The 13,355-nt window shown below is 41.4% G+C and overlaps 1 protein-coding gene across 1 annotated transcript in view; it reads right to left on the bottom strand.

Moving 5' to 3' along the window:
• Positions 1-2,123: 2,123 nt before the first annotated feature.
• Positions 2,124-13,355, bottom strand: part of GAN (gigaxonin) — a 28,141-nt gene continuing 16,909 nt past the window's right edge. Inside the window, exons 6-11 of the mRNA XM_084214880.1 lie at positions 13,073-13,185; positions 11,844-11,993; positions 11,343-11,479; positions 10,728-10,856; positions 4,688-4,797; positions 2,124-3,956 (exon numbers count right to left, since the gene is read on the bottom strand). Of these exons, the coding sequence (XP_084071006.1) occupies positions 3,775-3,956; positions 4,688-4,797; positions 10,728-10,856; positions 11,343-11,479; positions 11,844-11,993; positions 13,073-13,185 (821 nt within the window). The 3' untranslated portion in view covers positions 2,124-3,774. The remainder of the gene's footprint in view (positions 3,957-4,687; positions 4,798-10,727; positions 10,857-11,342; positions 11,480-11,843; positions 11,994-13,072; positions 13,186-13,355) is intronic.

Raw genomic sequence — 13,355 nt, forward strand, 5'->3', positions numbered from 1 at the left:
AAAACCAGCAAGGGAGAGGATCTGAAATCCAACCCTGACTCTTTAGGAACACGAGCATCTGTCAAGGCCAGGTAAGGAACAGAGCCAGGCTAGGCATGTGCCTCCCTCAGAAACTCAAGGGATTTATTTTATGAGAGCAACAGCACTTTACACCTTTGCTTCTGTAATCCCTCTCTGCTGTGCAGAGCAGCCACAAGGCTACAAGTGTAAAACAAGCACAGAGGACACTGCTGTGTGCTTACAGTAGCATTCATTTTTTTCCCCCTGCTTTTCCACTAAAATTGACAATTCCAAAATTTTTCCAAAATTCTCTGTGGCACATGAAAAAAAGGAAGAAACATTTCTTGGGGGACTGTGGGAAGCGGTGGAGTAGGGAGAAAAAAGCCACCACTCATCCCATCTTCCACAATTCCTACCCTGTATTTGGTGATTTTCTGATTTCAGTAGCTGGGGTTGGTCCAATTCCTCACCAGGGAAAGGAAAATGGATGCAGAGGCCCAGCCCAAGTGCCTCAAGCTCAAGGTGGCCCAGCCAGTCCTCATCCTGCACAGACAGCTGGCCAGGACACACATTCAAACAGTCACCTGTGGAGGACCTGGCTGAATGTCAGTGCCAACTCATGAGCTGGGAGGAATGAAGGCCACTGTGCTAAGCAAGGACAACTTAAACAAGTTTCTAATCTGCCAAACCACCTAAAACCCCTGGACTGTAACTCAGAAAAACTCCTGAGTTGTTCAGCCATCATGTGCAGGGGTACACAGTGCCAGGAGAGCATGGACAGCTGAGTGAACCCTGTTCAATCTACAGCTGTTTGCACATTCAACACTCAGCAAACGCGTGACCTCCCTCCTCTCAGCACCTCTGGTACCATCACAGCCTCCCTCCCCTTCTGAAGTCAACCACCCCTCGGGAAAGAGAAAGAGAAGGCAGAGGTGAGCTCTGCCTCTTCACTCCTACACCACCACTGGTACAAGCCCTGCAGAGAGGGGAGCCTTGGCTTCAAAGCCTTGCTCCAAATTCTGAGGGAAATCAAACCTGGTTATTGCACAATCCAAGGGATGCACTCACAGATCACAGCTGGACAGACAGACAGACAGGAAGACACATCCCTTCTCTCCTGCACACACAGAGGCTAGAACAGCTCCTGGATCAGTTCCACAGACAATGCAGAAGGGGAATGGTCCCATCCCCTTAGGCAAGGCCAAGGAAGCCAGTTTTGAGATCTCAGGAGTGCCTAAATCTTGAGCACACACCCGAAACCCCTGGAGAGCATCTCTGGAGACTTGGTCCCCAGTCACATGCAAGGTGACACGAGTACAATGTGCTCAGAAATTCAGTTTGTGACTGGTTCATGTACAGAGGCTTAAACTTCTTGGTTAAATCTCACCGAGTGCATTCGCAATGTGCTCCAATCACCAGCAGATTTGTTTCTTTTATTTATGTTTTCTTTAAAAAAAAACAAACTAAGAACGCCTAGTGTTAATCCTACTCTAAGTGTAAACATTTGGTTCAGTAACTTGAACTGCAAAACACTGCTAGAGTTGGGTTTATCATGTGCATTTATCACTTACGTTTTCTGGATGCTGAATGCCCTCAAGTGTACTGGGAAGCTACAGGGACTCGGGAGATAGCAGCTGGCAATATTCTGAATAACATTTTCGGAAGTTTTCCAAGCCACTTAGAAAACTGAGCTCAAAGTGAAACAGATACTTAGGAACATTCATCACTTTTGAATGTGGAATCTTGGCACTTTGTCTGAGGAAAAAAAAATTGATCCATGTAAGATTTTTCAAAAAAGGGAAGTTTAACAGATAAACTAACAGCACTTGATTTATTTCACAAGCCAGCCAAGGATGGAAATAGTGGTTCACATTTCTGTAGTAAAGCATTATATATAAATTTAAAATCTAAAGACATATATATACACACACCAAGTTTACTGCAATGCATAAATATATAAACTTTTTAATATGCCAACTATTATAGGTCAGAAAATCGATGTATATAGTTCAAGTTTTGCATCACTTCAGCATTGTAAAAAATAAAAATAAAAAAAGGTCAATGGATTGGCTGCTGCCCTTTTCCCCACCCTCCCACACTCCTCTGCTCAGGAATCAGAGTAATTCCAACCCCACATCAGTGCTATGGAAGGACTGAGCAGAAATAAGTTTCAGAATGGCTCTTCAAGGACTATTTAGTGAAATACCAATATTTTGAACTAGTTTGGGATCCTATTTCAATGTATGTAAGATGATTTCAATAAAGATGACAAAGGTTTACACTAACACAACTGAGGGCAGAGTTTGGCTTGTCTGAGGTCCACAGAGTTGCAGAGTGGAAAGTCTTGTATGTAGTTATAATACTGGTTGTACAAAGTCTCTTTTTCTGAAGGGCAGGAGGTATTATTTCTATTTTCCATCTCTCCCATTTTATTTCTTTTAAATAAATACAGGTTATGTCCCACCCATCACAACAACAAAGAAATCAAAAATTGAGGTAAAACTGTTCTACCAGCTGATCTTGACTACAAACAAAAAGTCATTTAAATATCACTACTGATGTGAACAAGGCTTAGTAAGAAATAAAACCCAAGATACTAAGTTCTTCACTATAACCACACCATAAAACCCAGCTTTCAAAATCAGACAGCAGTAAACAAGACTGTACTGTAGCACAGAACATTAGTAAACCAACTTTTGATCCCAATTTAAAGTCACTGTACAAATTTTTCTTAACTCTTAGTCCAAACCCCATGTTTTCTGCAAAATAAATATATCCTTGTCATATTTCACCTTTGTTCTAAGAGACATAAAATACACCTTTCTACAATCCTCAGTCTTAAAAACCATTCTTAGCTTGCAAGCAATCTGAAGTAAAAAGGAACACAATCTATTTAGTTTGTCCTTTTGCTCTTACCAAAAGCAGCAATCATCACTAACTGTTCCAAACATGTTTCCCTTTTCACTTCAAGGAAAACAGCCACCAAAGCCCCCCCAGAAGCACATGCCACCCACCTGCAGACCAGTTCATCAGGCTACTCGAATGACAGTGTAGGAAAAAACTGTTTACTTCTTTGTGGTGTACTGTATCCATTTTCTGGGGTGTATCCATTTCAGATTAGTCCATTTTATATATATTAAAAATATTTGTCAGAATGAAACCGTTGCAAATGAATCAAAAACCATATGTACACACCTCCACCATTTTTTAGGCACAGACCTTATCTTTTGAGAAAGGACTAGAAATAAAAGGTGCAACGACCAAGACCTCCTGTGGCCTCATGCTCCAACAGCAGCACACCAGGGAGGTTGGTTATCATGTAGCTTCTGTGTATTACAGCTATCCAGTTCCAGATAGCACATGGATTCGTATCAGTTCCCCGCAGGGGAAACGCACCTGAAAGCTTTTTTTTTTTTTTTTTTGCTTTTCAATAAGCTTTGCCAAAGGAAACATATTCCCACCAGTTTCACACACAAAAACCTCCTTCAATAACAAGGTTTAAAATCCAAATGGTTCTGACTGAAGGTGTTTCCTTGATCTCCCCTTTTATTTGCCCCCTTCTCTCCTCTTTAATGTGTACTTAAGTTATTTGTTCCCGAAACAAGTACTGAGACTCAAGCTTTGTAAGCATTTAAAACAAAAACAGTTACCATACCAAAGCACAGCATACAGTGTAATTTTCAGCTGTAATTTCTCAGCTTTTCCTTTAAATAGAGCTAGATTATGGTGGACTGCACAGAAGTCTTCCAGTCTGGTCCCCTGGCAGCGCACGGCTCACGGAGAAGGTACGCGGATGCGGAACAATCCCTGCTGCAGCTGCAGCCGGAAGAGTTTGCAGTTGGCGATGCGCAGCGCCGCGCAGCCCGTCCGGCGCAGGTCCGAGGGGAACAGCGGCTTGGTGCGCTGCCAGGTGCCCGTGCTCCTCTTAAATTCCCTAACATAGTCATAGTTTGTACCTGAATCAAGAAAAAAAGAGATGAAATGCTTCAAACTCACTGCACTTTAACCACGTTTAACCGCTAGTAAGGCAAGTGTGTGAACGGGAGCACAAATCAGTGCCTGGATGGGTGGTTGAAATTATTGTCAAAAAGGAACTACTATGACATTTCTGATCTACTTAAACCCACCAAACTTGGAATTTTCTTTGCTTACAGTTTGGAGAAAGCCCTGCTACACACTCCTATACATACATATCTTCCAAATCTCTTTTACAGAGCATGGGCAGATGCTGGCAGCTGTGAACTGAGTATGTCTGATAGCACACATCGATTTGGTTGGGATTGAGAGCCAAGAGTCACTATCACATCCTCATGAACCACTGGACAATGCCCCTAGAATGCAGAATTGCCTGTTTCCCACTGCAAAATCAGGAGCTACAACCTCAGGCACTAACAGGTCTTCTTACGCTTAGATAAAAGCAGTAACACACTCTTAGTTCTGAGCTCTTGCGGTCTTCAAACTAATCAACCAAATCAAGCCAATGCTCATGGCACTGAACTTGTTACTGAAGAGGTCCAAAACCAACCTGTGTGTTTCTGTATGTCCAGCATAATCCTCTTGGACCCACAGTGACAGAAAGAACAGTGTCCCAGCCTCTTATTCTTAAAATGTTCAGCCTCATCAGTGCCAAGTATTGAAAATTTTGGAAGGAAATTAGCATAAAGAGGTTTTTAGTCCTGGTTCTGACCTGTATCGAGATCTCCAATCACGTATATGCTGGCTCCGATGGGCACAGCTCCATACACAAAAGAAGAGCTAGTTGGGATACATAGGTTCTGGTCATTTAGATAAATCCACCTGTAAAAATAACAATTCAAAAACAGGATTTGATTTTTAGTGAGCACATTTTAAAAAGTAATCCCGAGTCTTTCTGCAGCTGTAATCTTTGACTCAAAAGCAGAGTGTACACATTTGTTATGCAAAGGGAACATTGTATAGTTTGGGATAGTCCTGGTTTCTCCCACCCAGGAAAAGCATCTAGTACTGCTGTATCCTGAAGTTGCTCAATTTCCAGAATTGCTCCACTCATCTGTGTAATCTACCTATAATAAATTCTTCCTGCAGCCATGCAGTGTGACCTTCTGGAAGAGAGCAGGCATGTTAGAGAGCCAACAACAGCAATGCCAGTCAATCTTCCCTACAGAGAAAATTTTAGGCTGCTTTGTCTTAAAAATAGTCTTTAAATTGTCTTTAAAATAAACACATATAAGTTTTAATGATCCATAGTAAGGGAAAAAACAAATTCCTATAGCAGAACCTTGTTATTAAGCAGTGTCTCCTCCATATAATTCTTCAATTTCTTTAATAGTGCTTTATCAGGGACAACAAATCCTTGCCTGCTATGAAGAATGCAGCACTTGGCAATACTTAACTTCAAACAAGGGACAGAAGACTGGAAATCAAAGTGGTAATGGAATTTGGAAAAGAAATGTTCTTTATCTGGAATTGCCACAGACCTTCCCAATCTCATATCAGGCTCTTTTCAATCCCTTTCCAGCTCCTACAGTAATCTTACAATTCCCCTGTGTTCACTGTAAGCTCAGGCTCATTTCAACACTACATCAGCCTGATTTTTCCACCTTGTGAAAAGCAGTTTTTCTTGTTGAAGCCTTTGGAAAACAGGTAGGGATGTACTCCTCATCCACGTGGGATGCTGGTTTATAAAGAGGTCCCAAGAGTTTTCAGCATCTTCTCTGTGGCTCTGAAACAAATTCCTACAAAATGCTGCTGCACCTTTGCAGATGCTGTCACAGTTACCATGCACAGACCCTGACATGTACAAATCAAGGCCATTTTGGGGGACTGCTCCAGCATTTTTTATTAAATAATTTACAGACAACATAAAGGTCTGAGAAACCTTTGAAAATCATCCCATATATTTTCATGGCAATACCACGTTAATTTGAAGGAAGAAGTTAGAAAATGCCCTCCCAGATACTGCTGATCTTTGAAAATTCTGCATCATCTGAACTCCTGATTCAGAAGTAAACCACTCTTCTGGCACTGAAAGAGATGCTGCTCCATATCAATTATCTTGGAGACAGAAATCAATTTTTAAAGGGCAAATGAAAGGATTAGCTGTCCATTATTTTGTCTGTGCTGTACACTGAAGGATTAACATTCTGCACAAAGCAAGGAAATGGTTTGTAGCTGTCACAGAGGAGGACAGATGAACTAATGAGAGAAAAGGAGAAGTTCTCTACACTGGTTCAGAAACTCTCACGGATCAAAACAACTTGCACCATATTTCATTAGCTTCCTTCCCTTACTGTAGGAGAAGGGCACAGCATTTTCATTGCTTTTTAGCAGCAAGTGACCTAGAATTCTGAAAGCTGAGCAAGTAGCACAGAAATGCAGAAGGAAGACTGGATTATTATTAATTTTTTTAAGTTCTAACTATAGGACCAGGTTAAGGAAGGGAAAAAATCTCAAATCAGGAGTTTATCTACACTAGATACTCTGGGTTTTGGAGTTTAAATAAAAAAACCTAAACCCACAGGGTGAGACCCAAGCATTTTCCTACTGTGCATGACCAAAGGACAGTATTAAAGTTTCTGTAGCTGCTTGTGAAAATTCATCCTCAGGCTTTTTCAATGTGTATGCTTTAAAAAACAGGCAGCACTTTTCAGGAACACTCACAGCAGCTCTAGCAGTTAAAACTAGGAAGGAACAAAGACAGGAAGGGCAAGGGGTCACGTTTCATCAGAATTTGACTAAGCTCCAGCTTAATGTGGGTTGTGCTTGCTGTTTGAACAGTATGGAAAAAACACCATGACCAAAAATTCACAATCTTCAGGAATCTGAAAACAGTCCTTGGAACAGAACTCTTGCGTACTTCCCTGGGATGGCTCCACTCAAACCGAGTCCAAGAGGAGCAGGGGGAAGGCAAGTCCTGCTGCAACCAGGGGCAGAAGTGATGGCTCTGAAACTGGAACAGGCTTCCACCCAAGTTAAAAACAGATGGGAAGGAATCCTAATTCCTTTCAGTCTTAAAGTGAGACAAACAAAATGATCCATCCACACTGCTGTAGATAACGAGTGGGATGGGGGTAACTGCTTTATTTCCAAGTGGGAAGTAAATAAAGATGGGATACAGAGCCAACATATTCCAGACACGTCACCTCAAGATCACCCCAGCTGAGAAAGGAAGCTTGGAAATGAATGAAAATCCACATTCCTCTCATCTGACAGCGCTGTCAATCAGTGTTCTCATTACATTTGCATAAGCACTTGCTTTTAATGAAATTCCTGCACACTGACTGGAAGAATGTTGCTAATTACACATACTATGTTACAAGACTGTTTAGTTCACTAGTTATATGCTGCTGAAAGCTCTTCCTTATTTCCATGATGTTCCAGTAGCAAAAAGAACATTGTAAAGGATATTTTACCAAAGTACTGCTGCTGAAAATTCTCACTCACTTTATCCCCCTTAGTACCTGCAAATTTTCATAATTCTTTTCTGAATCATGAGAAGAAGGAAGAAATCCTACCCCACTTACAGACCACCAGGGAAAGGCAGCAGTGGCCATACACCAGCAGATCTTGCAAAGAATCCTGAAGTCAGCTTGGGCTGTATTAAATATTTCTAACCATCCACATAGAAAAGAAAAAACCTGAGTGTGTACAGACATCATTCACCTACATGGTGCAAAAAGTGTATTATAAATTATGAACTCTGATAGAAAGTCTGACCCATCAAGGCCTTGAGTATGTATTTAAGACTTCCTGCTTTTTATGGAGTAGACCAACACTGGATCGCTGAGTGAAGGATACCTTCACATTTTCATCTTCCATTTTCACATTCATTAAATCTGTTTTTAGCTTGATCGATATTTAAAAAACCAGGATGCAATGCACACAAAGCTCAATCTATAGACTTTGAAAAAATATCTACATCCTGCAAAACCCTGCAGTCTGACATACAGCTTTTTCTATCTTTGGGTTCACTTGAATCCACTCATGCATATGACTCTAAAGACAGCCTGACAAAACATTTATTAATTGAAAAATCTCAGTTACAGCAGCACTTCAAGTATGAGAATTATTTCCTACATTACCCTGTTCTAATTTCATGTAGATGCTACTATTTTGTCTCACTTCATTTATTCTATTACTTGCTTATACAGCACAGCTTAACAGGAGTCTCAGTGTTTATTTTTTTGCTAGTGTGAAGATCTCAGCATATCCCCAGTCTTTGAAAAGTCTGCGTCATGGTTAAGAATAACAATTTTAAAGACTCTGCACTGTGAGTTATTTTGGACTAAGTTGCTGTCAAAGTAAACAATACTAAACAAGTCCAGTCCTTTAATCCAATTCAAGCCAGAATTATGGCAGCTTACATGAATTAATATGTTTATATAGGGATGTGAGTACATCCTTAGACATTCACGCTCTGGGTGCCTGGCATGATGCTCGAGCCTGTGCTCTGGCAATGAGGCCTGAGGCACACAAGGAAATTTGTGCAGATGACACAGGTGTGCACTGCTGCACGTACCCCAGAACCAACACCACCCACAGCTGAACTCACAGACCAGAGAGCTCTCTGCATCCACAGAGAAAGGGAACATAATGGAGTTCTCCGCTTACTTAAAAACAGCTGGAAAAGCCCACAGCTCACGACAAAGTATTGGCAAGTAACTTTTTAAAAAGTCACTCTGAATTTTGGTTTGAGACTGCTAGAATTGATCTGCTACACAGATCACTGAGGGTACTGAAACTTGGGATAACTGACAGACCCTGGAGCTGAGTGCTGGAACATAACACAGAGATACTGCACCCTCTTCTGGCTACATCACCCCTGGGCTGAGCTGGGGCCTCTTAAACCCTGGGAGCAGCTGCCACCATCCCAACCTTCCCTGGTCCTCAATCTCCATAGAAACACCCCAAACCTGTGCCCAGCCTGCAGGTTCATGCTGAGTTAAATTTCCAAGCTCAGACTGGGCAGTGGCAGAGCAGAAAAGCAAAGTCTGGTATCTCAGCTGCCCTCCCCACGTGCCTCCTCCATCAGCTCCATCAGTCAGCTCTGCAGCCTCCCCTGCCAGCACAGCCCTCACAGCACACAGGCAGCACTCAGAGCAGCTGGGGCAGCTGCAGTTTTATCACTGTTCCACTGGGATCCTGCAAGGCCTGGGGGATGCCACCAAGCAGACACAAAGCCCTGCCACTGTGGCAGGTGCTGCAGGCAGCAGGTGGCACCATGGCAGCACCCAGGCTGGGCCCTCCCAGCTCCCCAAACTCCACTTCATGGAAGCTCAACCTGCATCAACCACTGAAACAGGTTTGCAGCCACTGCTGAGGGACCATGAGCTATAACCTTTTGAAGAACAGAATCAGGCTGGAAATATTTTAAGTAAATCAGCTGACAATAGCAGTAGGAGAGAGGGGAGCACTTCTTTCCACAGTTCTTTCCCTTTCAAAGGCCTCTTGCAAAACATTAATAAATTTCTGCCTTTTCCCCAGCCTCCAGAAGGCTAGCAAACACTAAGGGAGCATCAGCAGCAACAGCCCCTCTGATCTGTCTGCTTCTTTTAACCAATTTAAAGGATGTTTTTCTTCAGCTTCATTTGATTATAGCTAGTTTAGACATCACTTTGAACAACAGAGAAGACCTCTTCATACAGAAATTAAAGTCCCTTTACAACCATATCTTGCAAGAAAATTATATAATGAATTTACATCTACTGTTCTATTTTTGTGTCCTTTTATGCAGGTCACTGTCATAAATCAGTCTTGATCTTCTAATAAAGACACGCTAATCTCCTTCACTTGTCAACAAGCCTTGAAACATCTGACCACAAAGCCTTTCTAAAATTTAATTTATGAAAGAAGAATAATCCAATTTACTGTTATATGCAAGAAAAAAGTCACTGGAGGAACCAAGCTTGTAAGTTATGACTGGAGAACAAGGTGACTAAACAAAAAATTCAATGTAATGTAACATTTTGAATGGTTATCACATATAGTAGGGTGGATTCCAGAGCCAAGAGATAAGAAATGAAGTAACTGGAAGCAAATTCAAGAGAAACAGAAAGAGATGAGCCATGCAGTGTGGTGAGGTGCCTGTGGGATGTATAGCATCCATAGTGTCTCTCCCATGGCAAAAGCCAGGGGGGCCATCAGCTATAAATGCTTGGAACAGAAATGCATCAAATTTCTCATCTCTAGTTTAGGATTTCCCTAAGCTGCAAATCTTTGGAGATAGGATTGGATCATGAATAAATATCCCTGTATTGGATCAGGATTGGATCATGAAGAAATATCCCTGGATTGGATCATGAAGAAATATCCTCCCTGTATGGAGGAATGTACATACATACATTCCTCCATAGAACCATGGCATCATTTAGGTTGGAAAAGACCTGTAATGAGCACTCAACAGGGAGCTGTGGGCACGAGTAGGGGTGGGGACAGCAGTACCCTGCACTTGGAAAAATTGCAGAGTGCAGGGCAAGAACCACAAACTCCCTGTGTGACCAAGGTGCTTCTCCTGTCCAGGGGCACTCAAGACCCACACATTGGCTCCAGGGCTTTAGGCTTGGCATGTTAGAGGGAAAAGTGGAGTGGATGGACCTTCAGTAACAGCCAAACCTGGTGACAAAACGTGAAATGAGCAACAGACACATGGCACAGACCTCATGTGAATCAGAGTGCAGGAACAAGGGGTGAGGGAGCAGGCAGATGACTGGATGGCAAGTTATTGTCTATGTTTAGAGCTGCAGCATTACCTTTTAAATTCATCATGATAAAATTCTGATTTGCACGTCACCATCTCACTGGCTTGGCTGTCGTCACGACTCCTGACCCCACCAAATACATAAAGCTCAGAGGCAACTCCACAGGCCACTGCCCCAAATCTGAAAATCCAAACAAGGAAAAAATATTCATGCCATGTATCAAAACCCTTTTGCATACCCCTCTGAACATTCTTCATCTTTTACTCTTTTATTTATTTGTACATGCAGATGCCTTAAATATCCAACAAGATGAATCATGGATATTAATTGTAAGCACCTAATTCAGATCACAAAAAAAAAAAAAAAAACAGTAAAAAATTTCTGTCTAAAAATACTGTGAAGTTCCAGTTGAACTATAATTTCTTGTTTTCACTTTGCATCCAGGAACTAGTGCTTGTAACATCAGGGCTATATTTCTACAAAATTTGTATTTATTGCTTGGATGTTTGTCTTTACTCAGCCACATGTTAACGACAGGCCACCACGACTCAGAAAGACCTGGTGAGATTCATAGGCCATCTTCTCAGATTCATCAGAAAAAGGACATTTCCTCCCCTCAGAGGGTTGGAAAAGCCATGTAGTCCTTCCACTTCCATTCTCCCTCACCTCCTCTCTTTGAGAGGACAGATTGCTGTCCACTGCTGAGTCCTGGGGTCGTAACACTCCACAGATTCAAAGAGTTTTCCGTAGGAGCCTCCACCCATTGCATAGATTTTCTTCTTCATAGCTGCATAGCAGCCAATCTTATGGGAAAAAAGAGAAAAATATATCTGAAATGACACACAAATGCAGTATTGAGAGCTCAAAGCTGTCTATACACACACACACACAGAGAGAGGCATTTGGGTTGCCTATACCCCATGTGAAACAATGTGAGGCATAAAAATGCTCAGGCACAGTTTTGTTTTGGTGTGTAAAGAGAAGAAGCTGCTTGCTCTCATTTCATTTTGAGATTAATTGCTACAGCTTCTACTTGAAGCAAAAGATTAAAATACATATTTTTATACATATATATATACACACACACACATATCTATATATACACACATATATCTGCATTGGCTATTTAACAAGAAGCAACACAATAATACAAGATGCAGTTTTTACCTTTCTAACCATGGTCAAGTCTGGCTGCTTGGTCCAGGTCCGGCTATAAATATCATAGCTCTCCATAGAGATCAGCTCCCTTTCACCATCCTCACCTCCCAGAATATACAGAATCCCATCAATCTCTACCACACCAAAATTATGTCGTGCCTAAGGAACATCAATAAAGTTGACATTGAAAAACATAACTGCCATTTTGAATAAATGAACATAATCTTATTTTTCAGAGTATCTGTCTGCAAAGTGCTATTGGTATCATGCCTGGCTTTTGTTTTCTTTTGTTTTTTTTTAAATGATGAAGTCCTAAACTTCAAAAGCATAAGATTAATAATTTACTCAACTAAACAAAACAAAGGGTATCAAAAGGGGAAAAAAAAAAAGCAAAAGCAGAGTAGCAGAAGGCAAAGAGACCACACAGTAATCTAAGAACAGACCTTGGCCATATTTCAGTTCCCATAGTGGTGGTCTCCACAATGAAGCTGTTGCTTTCAGGTCTCTCTAGCAACAAAGCCTGGACCCATTCTCTGTGCAAAGGCAGCTCTTCTATTTTGTATGTATGAGCCCAGCTACCTCTCAGTCTCACAGCAAACATATCACAAGCAGGAAATTTAATGCACCATAACTAAAATTGTAGTCAAATGTACATGCCTTTGTCAACCAGAGATTGCAAAGAGGAAAAACCTATGGTAAGCAGCTTCTTAATAAATACCCTGTGCTGATTTACAAAGATAAAAACACAGGTGTATTAACGATATATGTTTACAAATAACAAACTGTTACTTTTTGATGGAATGTAATTATGAAGAAGGAAGCATTAACTCAAACCAAACCTAAATATGTCTGTGCAAGCCAAGTTCTGTATGTTGGCCAGTCCTCTGTCCATCTTTTCTGCACAGTCCGATCCCTTTGTCCATCTCAGAGGTCTCTTGTTTTAGAAGGCCAGTATACGCAGAACATTAAGTATACTATAGGACTGATTCATTATGAAATTCCTGAAATTTTGTAGTTCATCTTACAGTTAGCTCTTCACCAATTGTTTAGTTTTTCCAGATCCAGCAGTCAGCATCAGACCACAAGAACAACAGGATATAAACAGAAGTCAGTCTGTAGCATGATTTTGAATGTGTAAGATGCAAGCGACTGGAGATTCAGAATAAAATTTTGCAGAAGAAAAGGAACATTTTGCCAAAGTAAAAACTTAAATCCCAACAGTTAGATAGAGATCTTGCCTCATGCATTGGTGGTAAGGAACTCCATGAATTGGTGTCTGGATCATATTTCTCTCCAGAGCTTAGCGTTCCCTTGTTTTCATCCTGACCACCAAGCACAAATAAAAATCCTTCTGTAAAACAAAATGCAACATGATCTTAAGAACAGGACTCTCAAGAAGAGGACTCACACCTGCACACTGAGCAAAACAACATGACTGGTGAGCTGTATTCTGGAATTCACCAAGAGATCCAGACCAGTCACAGGTCAGACTCTGGACTGGAGAAGGCAAAGCGCGTACTT

The sequence above is a fragment of the Fringilla coelebs genome (genome assembly GCF_963513975.1).
Source record: "Fringilla coelebs genome assembly, chromosome: 14".
Classification (NCBI taxonomy): Eukaryota; Metazoa; Chordata; class Aves; order Passeriformes; family Fringillidae; genus Fringilla; species Fringilla coelebs.